Below are 20,558 nucleotides of genomic sequence, written 5' to 3'. Positions count from 1 at the left end.
TGGCCCTTGGAATTATCACTGTCACCGGGAACTAAACTTGAAACCGATCGCGACAAAGTTAGAGGTCGCTTAAGATGAGGAAGTTTGTGCCGCGCTGATCCCCCCTTTTGTGCAGTGATGGATTGGCCCTAAACACTGTTCACTGTCTGGTCCCTGGCTGCATCCAGACTAATGAAAGACTACTGCTGGGTTTTGGGGGTCAATCCACTTATGGTGCAGTCAATTCTGAGAGTTCTCTGCAAGAAACCAAAATGTGCAAAATACCACAGGGAGTAAATTTAATCAACTATCTTTGGCTGCAGCTGCTTTTGTGACTATACACAAACAAGTGGATCCCCTCTCTATGTCTCTTCCCCTCTCCTCAAACGTGCCTAAAAGCTGTTAAACCCAGGTGATGATACTCTATCTGCTATGACGGCCACTCTCATTTGTCACGCAGCTCTGCCCGACACAAACTCAATTGAACAGCTGTAATCAGAGATCTCAGAGGTTGTCCGCTACAGACAGAAAGAGTGTTTTGGCTCAGCCTGTAGTAGACAGCATTTTCAACTTCACATATCCTTCTCCTACAGAATGAAATGGATGACATGTTTGGCTTTAAATGTATCTTTAATGAGACAGCAAGTTCCCATTTGAGTGAGTTCTGCTGGAAGGTTAAAGCAAAGGAGCGAGGGGGAGAGGAAAAAAAAACATCTTATCAGGAGAATTGGAATGGGAATTGGGTCAGGCAAGGAATTACATGCCATTCCAGATCAAAGTTGCCGTGTGTATTGCCTCAAAGAAGGGCCCCTCATTATCAACTCAGACTTATTTCTCAGGGCGTATACTGTGTAAAAGGGAAACATGATTTAATATGTTTTCAGTAAAAGAATGAAGAGAAAACAGAGCAGGCAGGGGACAAAAGAATAATACTAGAGGCTATTTGGGACAGGCATGTTTCCCAATGGTAAAACTGTAATGAGAAAGGGGTGGGGGTGGGGGTTGTAGGAGATGTGGGGGGGGGGATGTTGAGGGGGTAGTGATGTTGTCATTCAGCATGGCTCCATTGTGAATTCCTGTCATTATATAAGAACTTCTCTCCCCTCTCTCTGTCTTATCTCTCTATCATCACATCTGCACGGAGGAGGGAGGCTTTAAATAAACAGCCCGTACAGTTAAGCCAACTGGAACTCTTTTCAATAATTACATCCAGCACAATAGTCAATTTACAATGCATTTATTTAGCTGGAGGACTTGACAATGTGGCAAAGAAAAGAGTGACATTAGCAGCGGATGATAAACAACTAGAGCGGTGCGCTCCCCAAGGGGAGACGTTTTAGTCTGTGGCTTAGAGGGAGACTTTACAGATAGCAATATGTCATTAAAAACCAGCGCCATCTGTTCAGATTTCTTGTTTATGTGCTGTCATGGAAATAAAGCGTATTGAAGATACAAAAGCAAATCCCAGAAAGGCAATCTGTAGGATTTTCTTTTGCATACTTTGCTGTGCAATTAGTTGTGATTACACATTCTAGCAGCACCACAAAAGAGAAAACAACAACCACTAACAATTGTTTTCTCTCCACGAGCCTTAATGATCTCTGTTTGAAGTTCCCAAGCTCAAACTGTTTTCACAAGACGGCTGCCTGATTCAAGCGACAAACATGGTATCTGGCTAAACAAGCAGGTAATTTCTGATGAAGTGCAGCCAGCTTGGCTTCATTCATTCCAGATTACAGAACATGACCTCTGATGTGGCAAGCTCCATCCTCTGCTTTACTAACAGAGCTGTAATCACTGTAATGCAGCACATGCAGCGTTTGTAGCCGCTTGTCTCACATTGCACAGGAAAGATAAGAACTTCAGTGGAGAATATCAACAAGCTGCGATAACAAGTTTATGTGCTCATTCATGCCAAAACGCTTCTCGCTGTAAAATTTCTGTTTTTAATTATCACTCAGTGAAATAAGTCCAGAATGACAGATATTAGTTATATCTTAAAAATCCAAAGACTTACTTTCAATTCAGTTCAATGGCAGCACATTACAAATACGACATAAATCATCTTTGTCAGAACAGAGCATTTTCTATGACACAGACTGTACATAAAGATGGACAAGCTTCATGTCATCACTCACCGGTCTCAAAGAAGCTCAGTTTGATGCCCTTATTTTGCTCCTCCTATCTCCCAGCTAAGCCACATGCAGGTAAAGCAAAGAAGTGCCTGTCACTCAAAGTGGCCACTCCCCTGAATTATGCATAATGTTATTATTATTCAAACAGGTCATTTAGACCATAAAGCTTTAACCCTTAGTTTGCATGCTACTGTTGTTAGATGTTGAGACATACAGCTCAAATTTTACCTCCAGAGAAAAATAACTGATGCTGAGTGCATTTCAAATATTGTTCAGACTCAGTCGGCCTTCACCTTAAGTTTTTTTTCTGAAAGATCACTGAATAAGCAAAGTATTCATTTGTATACATCTACTTTATGTTCATAATACCCATAATATTTTATGCATGTAAACATAGTGTCTACCCTGACACAGTAAAAACAACATGAATCAGTATTTAAGTATTTAGGATGACTAGTAACATGGGTGTGTCGACAGACTTCCCTGCGCATGAAAGTCAAACGCAGCTCTTCTTTCTCACATTCAATAATTATCTCTTAACTAGATAATTAAAAGTTTCACCCACACTGGAATAAACAGCAGTGATTCCGCAACTCAGCCGGGGTTAACTTTAGATATTATACTCTGGCACATTAAGTGAAACAACAGCTTTCGCTGACTTATGGCTGACGGTAAAATCAGAGAGAAAAAAAAACAAGACTGGCTGAACGCCTCTCATTTTGCCAAGTGCTCCTCAGGCCACCACATAACAAGGAAATGGACTGACAGGTTGAGAAAGCGGACAGAGAAGCATCAATGATCTATTGTTTGCAGCACAAGGCGCTCCATCCAACTCCTCTGGCAGTCAATATATCAAAGAAACCAAAATATATTACACCATCTGCACAGAGATATTTTACACATACAAATTACGTCATTTGTAGGTCTTTGGTTTAATAAAAGCATTAAGAGCAGTTATGTACCCCAGCAAGTATGTGTGACCCTGCAGTGCACACACACACACAGCTCCCACAAAAGGTCTGGAATCTATCAAAGCCTCCATTGCAATTACCTTTCAATGCAAGAAAAATGCATTACCTCCATGCTGTGAAATGACCACTGTTATTCCTACAAAGCTAAAAGTCAGTATTCTATAATGTGTGCTGCTACAGTGTCGTTATACCCTGCAGCCCGGCTCTGTGCCTCTGCTCTGTTCTGCCTAACAGGTTATGAAAGATATTAAGTGGATGTTGAGAAGCTGATCTGTAATCAGCGACGAAAGCTATTTTTACCTTGGCACAGGTCTGACTCAAAGTGTTTTTCCAACACTGTGATACTACAGTAGTATTAAATGGGTATTTAATGTTCACACAGTTTCACCATACTGCAGGAGTCCGGTAAATTATCAAACTGCATAGTTTAGTCTTGTTAAATCACATTACTGCAAAGTTAGAAATACTGAGCCAAGATTCAAGTCACTGCTCTGTTGTTACATTCACAAGAAAAATGTGTGTTTGGGTTTCTAACAGCAACACAAAAAAGCAGCCTCTAAACAGTCACTAAGGAAACCTTATGTTTCTAACAGCATGACTATCAACTATGTCTCCAAGATAATGTAATGAGTGATCTCAATTATTGTTAGCATTGTTATGTGTCCTTATCAGGCCTGTGCTGAAAATACACAGTGGGAAAATTTTATTGTTGTACCCTGTGTTATACTATATTACTTTTTTCTGTATTAAATAAAGAATGATAGAAATATAAAATGGCATCCAGCTCAGGTACATAACCTGAATCATTACTTTACATTCCAATACTCTTCATATCCCCTTGTTGTTGACTTGACTTTTAAGTCTGTTTAATAGGCAAAACAGGGCGTCCAGAGGAGGACACTTTACATGCATTCATAAAGCAGATGGACTGGCATGCCCATAAAATATGCAGAGTTATTAATTGTACAATCTGTGATGTCTAGAATGCCTACTGAGCTGCACAAATCCTCAGTATCTATCAGTCTGAAGGCAGAATGTGAAACTGTCACGCAGAAAGAAACATATCAGGGGAAAGATGAAATAATAATGTTGCAGCAATTCTTTAAATGAGCATCATTTATTTGACAAAGACTAATATAGAAAGCTCTCCAGAAATCCTGCTGGTTGGGTAACACTCAACTATGAGTCAGAGTTCCTGGAACAGGCAGACAATTTGTTTAAGAAAAGAAAGCTCAATTGGTACCACATCTCAGAGAAAACCTGGTGATTTTAAAGCTTTTTATGACAAGAGAATTATTAATATAACAAATCAGGTAAGCTGTCATAGAGGCAGGTTAACTGGTGTCTTTAAAACACATTCTGCATATTTAAGATACCAGGAAGAGGTCACATCAATAGCATCTCTGTTGTTCTAGACCTGACTAATGGAGAGAAGAGAGACAACTGCTGTTTCAGACCTCCCTAATAGAGAGACGGAGCTCTTCATTTCCTCCGAGGCCATTCTCATTGTTTAACCATCCACCAGCCTTCGCTCACGTGAGTCGAAAAAACACATTATGTGACATTCCAGAAATAGAATAACACAAATTATTGATGAATATTGCTACGCAAAGAAGCGGAATTTGATTACAGTGTAAGCCATAACAGGATATGGCTCGGGTGTTCGGGTGGTCTCTCTCCCTCTCTCTCTCACAGTGCGTCTTTCTTTCTCCCATTCAAATTCGAGGCATGCTCAAACATCTAATAGATTTTTCCACCCCGGCACACAATTACTGCTTACAGATTTAGAATTCTCTGGCTTCCGGCCAGGCCACAGTCAGAAGGGAATTAATGATATGAGCACATCAGTGAGGAAAAACAGCTTGTGATTCTCTCTCCTACAGGTCTGAGCATAATGAAGAAGATACTGCCATAAACCCCTGAAATAAAAAAAAAAATACATACCAAAGCAGGAGAGAGGAGAAAAGGGAGGGGGTGAGTGAGGCACATAATCAATACAAACACTCCATTAAATTACTTCAAAAGGGATTTTGGACAGTTTCTAGAATTTGAAAAAGCAGAAGGGGAAGCAAATATGTTTGAGGGGCGGAAAGCAAACAAGTGCAAATGATACAATCTGCCACATGCTCTGAATGGAGGAGTACAGTGGCAGTGTGTCTTACAGAAGCATGGCGTTCTTTCTCTGATGGGAGTCACAACATACCATTACTCTTGTAACACCACAACCCTGTTGTCTTTATCTCTTTCCTAGAAACCACTTATTCCATCCCGCGCAGCAGTCGAAACATAAAACAGCTTCTACGCATGATAGTGACTCAAAGTCCCAAATATTGTTCTGTATTGTCACCAAGACAAATCAACCATGAGGAGACAGCATCTGTCTGTTTCCTTATCACAAGTTCCTGCCCGCATAAACATTCTGTGATGCTCCGAACGGTCTCTGAAAAGGGACAGAATCTATTCTCTACATCAAATTGAAATGTTCCGACTGAAATATTGTCAGGATATCAACTCGGGTATATGTGCCAAGCCTGGCATACAGATCAGATGTTGCATCAGAGGGAAATACGGCGGCCCTATCCCAGAGCAGGCGAGACTGTATAGAATCTTCAAATGTAGCTTTACTGTGCCTTCAAGCTCAATCAATATAAACGACACAAAAAAAGCGACAAAATAAATATACTAAACAAAAGGTCAGTATTTATATCTGAAAAGCTTGATTGTGTTGTTGGTAAACAATGCAAAGCACAGGAGATGTCTTTCACTGTTAAGCCCCTCTTATGCCAGACGAAAAAAAACACTACTCACATCTGGCTTTTATGTAATGCAGTGGCACCATCGGCATTCACTCTTAGGTCAAAATGCAGCAATGTAAACATGACACCGGGGTGAACATGCTAATTTTCAACTCCCTTGTCCGGCACACCTCGATAGATGTGATGGGTGATGATGTGATGAAGTCATTGAATTTAGCTCAAACATCATTCATTACTCTACTGCATTAAAGACATATTTAATCCGACTGTAACATAGTCAGGGCCGCCATACTGTTTTGTTTACTAGGAGTGGATATGCAACATTAGAAAAAAAACACATTGTCTTGTAATGTGTAGGAGGTTTCTGTGGGGAAAAAAAAGAGGCTATGAAAGAAAACCTTTACACGTAGAAACAAGAAGCTGCCCTTTAACCAGAAATTGCAGTTTGATTATAGTATCATTTCCTGTAAATAAATAAATAAATAAATAAATATTCTAAGTAGGATGGATCTGTATCTCTGCAGATACATTAGGGTTGATGTTTGCAAAAGTGTCCTTCAATCTTAAATTGCTTCAGTGTGCTGTATATTTATAGAGTCCCTTTCATACAAATAAATGTAATGTCCTCACCATGTAATGTACAGCGTACATGGTTAATGGAGGTCAGTTATTATGGATTATTGGATGGGGGGAAAAATCCATAAATTCATTCATATAAAGCATACAACTCACAACAAAGTGCACTTTGATTCAAATCTATTATGAAAAATTTAAAACTGGATGTGGACGGAGATATTGGACAAGAAACATCAATCAACACACACTATTTGCAGCTCTTTAATCCAGCAAAGAGCTACATGATGAACATGCATTTCCTTGAATAATAATAACTGACCTTCATTTTCACCACGTAAAAATGTTAATTTTTTTTAATCTAATCCATCATGTACCCTCAACAAGACTGCAGGAAACATCTTGAGTATTTATCAAAGGTAAAAAAAAAAGACTGCATAATATATGTCAAGGAGATAGGGGAATTCTTTTACAATGTGCTGTATATGTATTCTATCTGCCAGCATGTAACTTTTTTCCCCCGTCTCAATGTTTTCTTAGAGAGCGCTGATCCTTGCAGCGTTGAGGGATGAGCGGGCTACATATGATACAATAGGTGAGAGCAGGTGTCATGAGCACCATCTATGAACTCTAAATGCAGGAGTCCCAGACTATGACCTTGTATAATCCCCCCCCCCACATCATCTCAACTCACAATCTGCTCACTGACTTCCATTCTGAAGGCTTGAATTGAAGAAAGACAAGACAGAAAACCTATTGAGCTATTTTGTGAGCAAGAGCCATCCTTTGTGTGTTTTTTTTTTTACTTTTTATTATTTTCCTTCTACAGCTCCCTGTTTCTCCCAGCCCAAGCTAACAAACTGTATCAGCAGATACAGCTCTCAAACGCTCAGCCTCGTAGTATACGACCAGAAACCAATTTCAGCAGGCAGCAATGAAAAAAAAAAGAATCAGGCCAGTCCTCTGGGGAGAGATAGAGGGGCAGAATGTAAACTTCCCTGGCAAGCCATCCCTGGTGGATTGAACTGTAAAAAGAAGCTCTAATGCTCACTGCAATACAAGATAAACTGAGTGGACAGTTTGCATTACCTGATTAAGTGAATTACATTACAGATTATGTAAGCACTTCAAAATACCATACATCACTGTTCACTCAAAGCAATGTGTTATCATTATATTGTTGCCTCAGACTTTTATAGGAAACAAATACAAGTCTATCAATTCATTCATTTTTATGATTAATGAAAAGGTCTGTTTTAAGTAGCAGTGATGCTTTAAAAAAATAAGTCCACACAGGTACAGTATAAAAGTATAGCGGTACTGAGCTCCATCTGAAGCATGTTGTAAGTTAATCCTATAAACATATTGACACTATGGTATTACTTTGTTCTACTACTCTCCCTTAACCAATAAATTCATTAATATATGTCTTAAAATATCTGTTTAGTATAAAGTAACTTCTGATTCTAGCTGCTTCTTTAACCTTACCAAATAAATCCTTGTTTTAATGTACTTAAATCATTATTATTCTTACTATAGTATCAAAGTATAACAAGAGCTGGAATTTGAATTATGATACCAATCACCGCCCTCCCTCAAAGGTTTTAGAGCTTTGAATGGCGCAGCACTGCAGCGAAGGTCACTTGTTTCTAATTAATTACTCTGCCTTATGTGAGCATCTTCTGCTTTCCGTTTTTATATTTCTAGGGAGTGCAGTGCAGCTTTGTTCACATGCCAAACCACAATGCCCCATGTAACACAGAACAGGTACAAAAAACAAAAAACAACAATCGTCATCCTGCAGTTTGAGACACATTTGTCTTGTATTTTTCACATGTTGCCTGTGAGACACAAATACTCAACAGCACTCTTCATTCACACTGGCTGCATGCCAGGAAAAGTTAGGATACACACTTGGAAAAAAAAAGGGAAAAAAAAGAACAGTTTCCCTCGATAACAATGGCACACTTTATTGCTCTTTAGCTCACAATGGTTTTCTGTGCAGCTTGTGGTATTGCTGCAGTATCCTGTTATGGGGGAACAATTCAATTCTTCTGATGTAGTTACACATCAGCCTGAGAATAACAATCAGCAAATACATCATTCAAGTAATAGAGCAGGCTAAAACAAACTCTAAAAAATGTCATAAAAAAGTCAGTGAGCCAACATATTATTAGACAGAATTATGGACGTTCAGCTACAGGACGCTTTAAGGCTACTTTTATATCTGATCCTCTGCTGCTGCTGGTGCTGTGGTATGAATATTTCATCTGGGTAGCATTGCAGTGGCATATTTCATATTTCTATGCAAACCCCCTGCTCAGAGTAACATTCATTTGCCTTGATGAATAACTGAACTCCCTCCCAAACTCTCTTTCCCCGCTCATATTGTTAAGACTGTCAACAACTGACACACGCCAGAGATGTAGCAAACAAACAAACAAATGGATAAGTGAGTGCACACCACTGATTGTCGGTGTGTGTAGCATGTGTTCATCTATGTGTGTCAAAGTCTGTGCGTGTATGTGTGTCTCTGGTGCCCTGCCAGAGTCTGAGCCCGTTCTGCTGAGTGGGCAGATTCTCTGGCGGAGTGTCCCATCGGAGTGACAAGTGCATTTAGAAACAGCCTGATGGAGTCATTAACGGCAGCGCTGCTCATTAGCAACACACACATACACACACACTCTCAGTAACAATAGCGTTATTACACTGACAACTGTTAAATCTATAAAATCTAGACGATACAGCACATTTATAGAAAACCCAGATATGGAACATAATACCATTTAAGAAGCAAGCTGACACATCTATTTATAAAAGAAAACAATCACACACACACGGGTACACACACACCCCTGCAAGCACATTCACACTATATTGATTACTGGAATAACAACAAAGCATTCATTATTGATTGTCTTGTCCTTTTTGCGTATGAGATTCAAGCAATGTCGAGTAATCAAGGGCATCACATAAACACACACAACAGCTTCTCTTCCCGGAAGATCCCAAGCAGAAAACACAACAAGAGTCATCAATAAATCACTATTTTCTACAGAAAAAGTATTTTTAAGCCCAAAGCACTTTCACTTCCACACAGAGAAAACAGACGGTTATTAAAAATGAATTAATAGAAGCTCAAATTCATTTTTAAATCACCTACTGTAACTGTGATGGTATTTTTAAATTTATGCCGTTATAATCAGCATTAGTTGTTACATCACAGCCATGTGTGTGAGAGAGAGGCAAATAAGAGGGTAACAGCTTCAAAAGGAACATAATGTTCTTTCTGATTATTAGACTCAAATGCCAGGATTTCCTATTTGCATTGGATGAGTCATGCACACAGACATCAGCTTTATGTTCATTGGTAAAGCTACAGTGAGATCCCAAGAGCCGTGCTCAGGACTCAAGCATTCACTGACACTTAATGGCACAGTGTGCATGATGAACACGCCAGACAGCCATTCAGACACACACAGCAATGATCCTTAAAGCTGCCGAGCTACGCGGCCAATTATGATCTAAACTGATGGATAAGACCCTATCAGACTGCAGTTTGATGTGACTCAATTATTTAAAGACTTCGCCAGCAGAAATTATATGATTTGCTGTCGTTGTTAATGTCACGCTCAGAAAACAGAGCTGTAAGATGACAACATGTTGGCAAACACGCTGCCATTACCTCTAGCCTGCGTCTATTAGTGTGATTCTCAGCTCATTATATCGGGACTAATTCCAACTACACACTGATGAATTACTGCAGTCAAGACAACACTTGTTAAACCAACCAAAGGACAATAAATGCAAGATGATTTATGTTGAATGCAGGACACAAATGCATAAACATTTAACACTACAGCCCAAAGGAAAATTGAAACACTGATGTTTCTGTTGGTACTCACCTAGCTGTGCCCTCTCCCTCTGGACATCCTTGAAATTCAACCCGCTGGTAAGGGTGCTCTCCCTGTAGCGATGAAGGGCCTCCCGCCTTCCATTGGTTCCCAGCTCTCGGAGCACCGAGGGTTTCAGAGGCTCTGCCTTTAGACTGTTGGCCCATCCTGTGAAGTCTGGTACCGTCCACTTTACCAGGTCCTCCAGTCGCACAATCACCTTCTCAGACACTGCAATAACCTCGTGCTGAAAGAAGGAAGGCAGAAGATCATCAATGCAGTCCGACTCCAAGAAAGCCTTCATGGTCAGCTCAAAGTTGTACCTGTACAGCAGTGTCCACTGTATGACTTTGTATTTTGTAACCTTGACAGATTGACTTTGACTTGATTTATGTTTTGATTCATATTGATAGCGACTGATTGAGAGATTTCTATCCTTAATGCCCAGCTGTAAATATGAGGCTGAAAAACCAACGTGCTGGCACCAGAAAACAACACTTTCGCTTGCAAATCCTCAAGTGGCCACTTGAGGCTGGCACAAAAATCAAGGGAATTCTTATAGAGATCCATGTAATAAAAAATATTAAAGAACTAAGATTGTGTTTGCTTCTAGTGACCGCTGCAGTTCAGGAAATCAATGGCTAACAGAATGGATACAGTGTATAAGCATATAGTTTACACAGTAAAAGAGTCAGGTTAAAAAAACAACAAAAAGATCAGGACAAAATTCAGAATCAGAATAAACGGCACAACTAAATTAGTATGTGCCTCAAGTAGCAATATGGCTGTAGATGCACATTATTGTAAGTAAATTACAGCAGCATGAATATGGATGCTGTGGATGATTGCTGAATTGAATTTACGCCAGGAGTTAAATCAATGTCAATGAGGACGTAGGTGTTTTAGACTTTGTGATTAGAAAGCCAGTCTCATCATAGTCACCATGGCTGGTTTATTTCTGTTTTTAAATGCACCAAATATCGCACAATCCAAGTGTAAAGAAGCTGATGAAATGCAGTTTGTTACAGTCACTACATTACATACACAGCAATGCTCCAATATTAACCTAAATAAAAGCATACTCAGAATGTTTAACATGTAAGTGGGAGTATTCCTGTAGCTGCAGTGTATGTGCACACCTTATAGTGCTGCCTTAAACCAAATATGGACATCAATTGAAATACGGTGTGCATGTGTGTGTAAACTTGGTCAGTGAGAGTGTAATGACCGAGCAGGGAAAAAGCTGTAAGCTGGTGACACACAATACAACGAGGAAACTGTAAATGTAAATCTACAGCAGCAATTTGCACAGCTGACACTGAGGTGAGGTTTTGTGTACATACCTCAGTTCAGTTGGCTTACTTAATAAGATTTGCTTTACCTTTGGTATGTGCTTTTTCCCCCCTTTTAATAACTCTCATACTCGAAGAACTACAGGTCCAGTGGAGAAAGGAAGGAAGCAGAGATGTTTAAATGTGTTTCCATTTGAAGGGCTAATGGCTGAAGTGCTTGTTACTCTAGAATAGAGTGCTGTGCTGTAAGATGGCTATTGCAGAAACAGGGAAATCTGGAGGACAGATGTGCAAGCAGACACACAGAGTCGGTCTGTGATGTTTACCTTTGTTATCTCCAATTTACCAAGCATCTGTCTACTTATTTCTCCTTTAAAGAGCATGTATAACACAGAATGTAAAACAACACTTATTTTGCTTTCATTTTAATGTATGTAAATAGAGAGTGTGAACACAACAAAGATGCCCACCCTCCACCCCCACCCTTCAAAAACAAAATACACACGCTGCTTAAAATACTTCCTTAGATTAGCATTTCAGTTGCATGTTTAAAGGATTATTTCTGCCATTTTGTCATCGTACTCCAAAAACAAACACAAGACTTCTCAGCTTTTTAGATTTTCCCTGAGTACTCTGTCTATACAATTCCTATACAAATCCATATTCAGTTCTCCTATCATCTGCAACTACAGGCATATCAAATCCCAACCAGTTGGAGACAGTATTTCCTTATAAAGGAAAAGCCTGCGAGGGATAGCTTGATATAGCTGTGCCTCCCTCACTAAGTAAAAACATCAAACATGGGTTTTCGGTCTTCTTATAATGAGCTGTCTTCAGCTGTCAAGTGGTGGCGGGTGGTTGTAACTGGCTTTCCATGCAATGAAAAACTGACTGCTGTTTCTGCCTTCACAAAAAGCAGGCCATTTGAATAATGTAGAGCAACAGTAAATAGCATTCAGCCTGCAGCCAAAACCACATTGTACTGTATCTCTGAAGAATTATCTACTGTACTTTGATGCAATCTGTTGACAGCACAAATACCATAGAATATTTCTGTTCAAAGCCAAAAATAAGGCACCAAATGTTCTGCCGCAAGATGAGTCAAACGGCAATCCTTCAAGTGGTTCAATAGCACACCAGAGCATACACAAACCTTAAAAACACACAGCCGTTCCCTCTATATTAATCAGCTGAATGACACGGTGCCTTGTGTTGAGTGTCAACAGATCCTGTTTGGGGACTTGTTCGGGTTGAGAGCAAAACACAACAGGTGAGCGCAATTCAGCAGCTGTCAACACAGTCCAGAATATAATCAGTCTATGAACTGAGCCACAGCTCTGAAAAACAGGCTACATCCATTAACTTGGCCATATACTGTTTTTTTTTCCTTTTTTAAACTTAAGCAGCCAACAGTAACAGGCTAAAGACTGAGAGTGTGGAGCAGGAAGATGAATATCAGGCTTGTGGTTTGCATAAGTCATGATATATGGTTGAGAAACTGTAGAATAAAGAAATGTGCTGTGTTTGTGCGAAGAGTTTCTGAGAAGTAGACAGTCAGTTATTGAGAAATGGTGACAACAGCAGCATTGCACCAACCTGGTTTCCCACCACAGTGAGGAAAATACAGAACACGGGCAGCCAACAAATTCTTGTTATTGTATTGTATCGTATTATATATTATTGCCATGAGGAGAACAGCAAATATTTAAAGGGAGAGTAGCTGGATTGTTGTCAGACTCGTGAGACCACAAAATACTCTGTCTTACCAGGCTTTAAGCTATTTGAGCAGCAGTGGTTCAGACCAATCAGAGTACTGCAAGCAGCTGACCTGTTTTTGATTTTAAACACGTGCTGTGTTAAACAACAACACATATATTGCTAGTGTGACTTCAGTGATTTAAATTTCATTTTGGACACAAGCCAAGTCATACTACAACACAACAGTTCCTCCCATCTTCTACCAGATATGATAATATAAATACTGTTGTTGTCAGGGGAGTCTGGTGGCTTCGAAGAGATTATAGATCAGATCAGCATTTTTGGACAGTTGGTTCAGCAAATCAATATATTAAAATGCCTATGCTAATAATGAAAAGAGCAATATTGCCATGGATTAATTTTTTTTGTCAAACCTACTGACTAATTGTTGTACCTCTGTACACGCTGTCACAACACTAAACATGTATCATTCCAGCAGCACCGCAGGGGTCCTCAACTCACTACTTGAATTTTGGGCTTCAAAGATGAGCTTTAGAAAACTTGTGGGCCTGCCTTCTCTGTAAATGCCGGCCGTCCACACTGTGCTGTCACTTCGAGTTAGGCAGTTGATAGTTTAGCAAAGCGGCAGACACAGCCAGCAGGCCACTTGATAATATAGGTCAGAGGACTGCAAGCCCACAGCCAAGAGGTGACACTCCACATCAGCAACATACCAGACAGCCTAGTGTCATTCTAGTGACACTTCCTACACATGTGCATTAAAAGCTAAATATCTTGTCGATGTGTCGGCGTAGTTTTACCTCGGGTACATCAATAAACACATAACTGCTCCTTTTATGGCTGAGTTGGAATGTAAGGTAATGCATTAACAGAGAGATGTTACATTCTGTCTCCATTCTTCTATCAATAATTCATGTTATTACTGCAGCGGCGTGATATCTCCAAAAACACTACTGACTGAATTTATTGCTATGACTACACATAATAGACTGAAAGTGGGAAACAAAACAGACTTCTGCTGTGAAACTGAAGATAACTGCAACCCATGACTCCGGCAATCTCACTGAAATTAAACTCACTGAAATCCATATCATTCAATTTATATGGATGCAGTGATGTACTGGTGGCAAAAACAGCACATAAGGGACATTCCTGATTCTTTATTCCGTGATCCAATTAGAAACAATATACCCTGAAATATTCCATATCATGCTGAACAATTCCCTATAAGAATTTCGCGCCACTATGCACGGATATTAAGGCAGACATTCCTGACTGTCAGCGTTCTGCAGCAAAGCGTCTCATCGCTCGGACAGGACTTTCGGCTTGGGAGTCAAGGGGTGCGCGCTCCCAGTGGGTGGGTTTCTTTATATACTGTGGGCAGTGACACACACACACACACACACAGTCCTCCTGTTATGCTGGGAAGGTTTCAGCCTGCTGCCTCAGAGAGGTCAGCACTGGAATTCCTAAGGCCAAAGGAGATTAGTAATTGAGTAATGGACATGGTGACATGGACAATGAGGAGACAGAGAGGAGGTGAAGCAGAGGGAACGAAAGAGAGAGAGAGTACGAGGGTATGAAACACAATATGAGTTCATTATCTATCTCCCCTCCCTGTGACTGACCTTGGCTTCAGTGTCCCAAAACAAACTTATCTGGGAATTAAAAAGGAGCTCTGGGGAGAAAGCCAGGGACAATTGAATTAGAATATGTTTTCTGAGTTTGCCATAATACTACAAAGGCTTCAATGAACAGCTTTTAAAAAGGTGGAATTATAGTATATAATGTTCTGCTCTAATTCATGCAGTTTACTCATATGAATAACAGTTGCTGTAATATCGACGGGGTGCTGAACTCATCTTTTATTCACCGATTCCATTAAGAGATTGCTGCAGTGATATATGAACTTAGCGTTCTTTTGCAGAGAAAACATAGCGAGATAACAGGAGTTTTCAAAGGCTGTTCTGAAAGTGGGTGAGGCATCCATCATGTAAGGTGACACCACAAAAAAGCTGTGTCAGCTTCCCTGAATCACTGCATCTTTTGTATCCTTGTATTTTAGCAAATGCGCACATAAACGCATGCTCCATCCAAAAAACCACAGTTAGGAATTAAAAACATAGGCTGCAGTATTAAGCAAGAGCTTCCCATCTGTGGCTGCATTCTCCTCGAAGGTTATAATAACGATCCGCTGTACCCGGGGGCACTGGAGTCATGCATCAAGGCAAATGTTTGCCTGTTCAAGTGGTTAGTCAATGACAAAGTGGAAAAAACCGAGCTAAAGAGCACCAAAAGTCCTCTGCGTGTTGACAAACAGGCGCTGCTGTAACGTATCATTACTCTGGCTGCAAAGACACAGAACAGTTCAGTGAAAAGAATCAGAATCAGAATGTTTGTGGGGGTTTTTTTATAGCCTTTGAAGTCCGGGGTATTACATTTTAAAGGTTTTAAATTACACTATCCTAAAAAGCTGGTAATAATTTACATGCTATTTCAGCAATGGTGAGGAATTCACTGGAGGGCAGTGTTCAGAGTTAATGACTTGTTCTGCGGCAGGACGAGGCATACATGCGCGTACACCACACATGCACACTAAAAGACACACACACACCCCTCCACCTCTAAATTCCTGCCATTGTTGTGTGAATGGGGAGATTTGGTATAATGCTCAAACTGGCCAAGACAAGAGAACAGTATGGACTCACTAAAAAGGAAAAAGTGCCATATCACATTTACACTCGAGTCATTCAGCAGAACGACCTTATCCATCAAAATGCTGCTCGCATATCTAAGCCACTTACACTTAACTCAACTAGCATCCCAGATGCCTGAATTACCCATTCAGGGTTTTTTCCCTTAGGAAAAATCAAAGAAGCAGCAAATGAATACAATCTAATTTCCCTACAAGCTGGCTTTCCAAGCACTGAAACACATGCATGGACTACTGCCATGCACTGAAGAAATGGCTCTGGATGCATGCCAAAGTGTTTTCCACAGCAATCAATACTGGCCTACTGCTGCAGTCCCCAGCCTGTCAGTGTGTCTGTGTATGTGTGTATGTGTGTGTGTACCTTGTCAGCTAGAGGAACAGAATAGAGGAGAAGAGAGGTCAGATGAAATCAGAGGTGATGATAATAGCACATTAATATAACATGATCTAGAAATATTCTCCACGGTTGTGAATTCCCATTAAGCGCGCCTTGCTGTATTTGCAGTAAAGTGGGATATATACTATAAGATAAGCATAAGTAATTAACTGCCTGAAGCAGAGTATACAATAACTGGGTGTTGTGTGTTGTGTGTTGTGTGTGTGTGTGTGTGTGTGTGTGTGTGTGTGTGTGTGTGTGTGTGTGTGTGTGTGTGTGTGGTGAGCTGTTATCTACAACAGCTCTCTCCTGAAATAGGGAGTCCAAAAACAGAAAGTATTACAGGCAAGAGAGGCAGGCCATGCGGAGTGAGAAGAAATAATGTGTCACTCAGTGAGTTTTAAAACACATGTGACTGTTTAGTCAGTGGCAGTTTGCAGGCAGACAAATAGAGCAGAGGCCCCGATAGAGGGTTTGTCATAATGGGTGAGCAACCCGACACAAAGCTTGTTTAAAGAGCAAGCTGAGCTCAACTGGTGGGGGTAAACACTGCTTGTCAGACCAAGATACAATGAAAAAAAATAGAGCTTCCTCCGCATATGGACTTCATAATTAACTTAGTATAAATAGATTAATAAATTGTCTCTGTATCTGTTTATCAGCTATTCAGCAAACACAGGCGCCCAGAGTCGCGTTTATTCAATGAATCATCATTATTTTTATTTCCAGTCAAAGCTGGCTGCATTTAAAAAGGAATTGACCTCCAACCCTGTGACAGAAGAAAAACAAGCACAGTAGGTCATGGGTTGGTTCCTCTCGTCACTGCACAACGCAGCAAAACACGGCGCGGGAGAGGCAAACAAATACCTGAGAAATAACCAGGAAATTACATCATACCTCTGCACTGAGAACACAAGTGAATCAGTAATCCTATTCAAGTGAGCTTGTTCAATATGATGTCTTCAAAAGAAGCCTTTTGTGGCTTTTGGAGGGTAGTGGCTTCAGGCTTAAGATAATAGCTATCTACCAGATACAAGGAACAACCCCCAGCACCAGCTGTGTACAAGTCATAAGTCAGCTCTGTTTTTATGCTGTGTGAAGATATTCAAGTGTCACACGGTGACAATAGAGGTTATAAGGAGCACTGTTGCCAAGTTGTGGTTTTACCTTATGACGCCTGTGATAACACAGACGCGCATGCACACTTCCTGAGAGCTGTAAGTTATCAAGTTCATATCTACGAGTTGCTGGAATAATTTGAACCCCTAATATTCAGCCAGTCAATTACAGATTTACAGTTGAGCAGCCATAAAACTCAAGAAGACGGTGAGGTTAATAAATTCTCGGTGTGGCTGAAAATGAACTCTTCTCTGATGTTTACCTTTTTACACATACATCAGCCTTTTTTTTCTTCCTCCCTGGGGCTGGTTTACCCTTCCTGTTTGTTTTTTGGATTATGGGTTGCATCTGTAAGCGCTCCTAGCTGACTCATGCGGTGCAGATTAGTGTTATGGGGCAAAGTCAGCGAGAATCTGAATGGGCTCAGTGAAGGTCATAAACTGACTTGAAGTTGTCAGGGCAATTTCCACTGTGTAATGTACAGTAAGTAGTCCGATTTGATGAGAGCTGAACGCCTGGCAAGCCCTTTAATTGAGGTCAGCCTGCAGGCACATATATTGCACTTAGACATATCATCCTCAAATTATATATATTTCTTTTCTTCTCTGTTTGGCCCAATTCTATGGTATAATCTGTTTCCACTTCAAAGCAAACAGGGTAGTTGTAGCTTGTAGTTGAATATAATATTTTCCAGATATAGTCAATAGACTGGAATGTAAGCACTTTGCAATGCAAATAAGTCTTCTGGAAAGGGGCGGAGCTGACATGTCGTTGCGCAAGTGTGGCCACAGAATCGGCAATGCATGCACTCAAAGTAATTACTAAATAATTGCAGCGTGTTAAAGACTAAAGTGAGAAGCTCATAGAAGAATTCTGACACAGGGATGATAGCTTGTCTAAGCGACTGGCCATAAATAGCCACCTTTTCTCATGAAAGGGAAATGTGATAGCCACTCTATTACTCAAGAGGAAAGAATGTAAGTAAACCATCAGCGGAAGAGTCAAGTACAAACACGGCTTTGTCCTTCGCTATAAACAATATACCAGCAGCAGAGAATCATTTCCACGCAGCCGCAAGTGATCAGAAGCAGAGAGTGGTAATTAAAGTGGCTGCTGTCATATCAGAGTGAAAACAACACACTGTTTGTTTTGTAGCCGCCGAGGAAAAACTCTCAATAATCAGAGTAATGCCATTCAGTGCAGCGATGTAACCGGATCACAAGCGCCACATATGGCCACAGTCAATCATAACTATTGCTTTTCTCAGTGCCAGCAGCAGCAGCAGCAGCAGCGTAATGTAACACAGGGGCGTTTTAAGAGCTGCCTCAAATGCGAGCTGACAATATCACATTGTTAAAGGATGGAAATGTTCACATGGAAAATTATGCAAAGCGTGGAGAGTATAGTTAAAACGTGTCAGCACTGGCTTTGCTCTGCCACGCTTTATGACTCGCTGTGCCTCTTTCAACATCAGGCAGCGTTACAAAATATCTAATAACTATCGTAGCGAGCGATCTGAGCCAGTTTGATCCCTCGCATTCATTACCGTTTCGCAATTTCCGCCCATATGTCAGCATTTGACACGCTTTTACCAAGAAATGAAATGACAGAGCCCAGGCGCAGGATTCTTGCGGATTTTCCCCCCTTTATAACACAATTAACCCCGTAGAGCGCAGCGGCAGCCTTATTGAGCGCAGCTGGACAAGTGCACATTCAGCATTTGACACCACAATAGACAAACAGGCTCAAGTAAAACTAGAGAACAAATACTGCTGTAGGTCAATCGGATACATCAACGTCAGTCTGAATGCCTCTGTCATCCACTGCCAACTCTTAATGCAGCAAAGATGCTGGTAAATAACATGCTGAACCAAAGGAAAACACCAAAAGATTCATAATTATTCATTGGGCGATCGGGTATTCATACCTCTCCATGAGTGACTGTTCGTCCCTGGGGAGTATCCTCTGGCAGAAAATAAAGTTTGGAGCTTGATAAAAGTTGCTTGCTTGTTCTTTCTTCCCAGAGCAGCTGAAGCTCCGCTATGCAAATAGGATCCTCCGGTTTACATCTGACGAAGAAAAAGTCTCCGAGAGATAGAATTCTCGGTTTGCCGTCCCGGTTAAATTTAAAGGCTTTATAGAATATATATGGTCCATGTAAACCGCAAGACGAGCCCACCCACTGTTGAGGAGAAAAAGACAAACACAAAAATTAATGAATTGCTTATCAACTCATTTGGTAAACAAATCGTAAGCAGGCGAACACAAACATTTCAAACGCGTATTTTACGCACGGCTGGTAAACGGCAATCACACCAGGCTATCTCAGCTTTCTGAACACAATTAGTACCATATCATGTAACTATTTTTAGACGTTCAACATATGACACATATATGTGGACATACTAAATGCAGAGAGTCAAAGTTTTGCGGATTGCGTACATGCATGCAGTTTACACAAGGCAGAGAATAGCGCAATGCGAAAATAAAACAAATCGACGGCTGATAACAAACGTTACCTTCAGTGAGTTCGGCTCCATCTCGACGTTATGAATTGATTAAACTCAACACGCTCTCCAAACTTGCTGGCTTGAATGGATTGCCGCAGGTCCTGCAAGAGACATATTTCTGTGGAGTTAAAACATAGTGATTTTTAGTCGCAAGGGGGACGCAGAAATTTTCATTTTCAGTTTAAAACACTGTTGGAAACGTTGTCTAAATGTGTGTGTGAATTTTAAAAACATCAAATGTGCTAGCGACCACTTTGGTACATTTTATTAGGATTAACTGTGTATTTGGGGCAAATATTACCACATAATTATAAAACATATGAACATTATTCAATCGTTGATAAGTTGTAGTAATATATAACACTTAGACAACATCTTTTGTGCAGAATATTTTGCGCATAAAAGCTCAATTAGTGCTATTATTCCACGTTATTTGTCCCTCCAAGACTATGCACCTTCCAGGACTGTAAAAGACGTTCAGTATGAAAGCACATTTCTCACAGTAATGACACTGAGGCGCTT

At 40.5% G+C, this 20,558-nt stretch overlaps 1 protein-coding gene across 1 annotated transcript in view; it reads right to left on the bottom strand.

The window, feature by feature from the left end:
* LOC114447646 (AT-rich interactive domain-containing protein 5B-like) overlaps positions 1-20,153 on the bottom strand; it is a 30,691-nt gene extending 10,538 nt beyond the window's left edge. The window contains exons 1-3 of the mRNA XM_028424035.1: positions 20,046-20,153; positions 19,454-19,708; positions 10,320-10,554 (exon numbers count right to left, since the gene is read on the bottom strand). Of these exons, the coding sequence (XP_028279836.1) occupies positions 10,320-10,554; positions 19,454-19,708; positions 20,046-20,066 (511 nt within the window). The 5' untranslated portion in view covers positions 20,067-20,153. The remainder of the gene's footprint in view (positions 1-10,319; positions 10,555-19,453; positions 19,709-20,045) is intronic.
* Between the last annotated feature and the right edge of the window lie 405 nt (positions 20,154-20,558).

The sequence above is a fragment of the Parambassis ranga genome, chromosome 15 (genome assembly GCF_900634625.1).
Source record: "Parambassis ranga chromosome 15, fParRan2.1, whole genome shotgun sequence".
Classification (NCBI taxonomy): Eukaryota; Metazoa; Chordata; class Actinopteri; family Ambassidae; genus Parambassis; species Parambassis ranga.
Note: the sequence above shows the minus strand (reverse complement) of the source record. Positions and strands in the feature narration are given on the sequence as shown.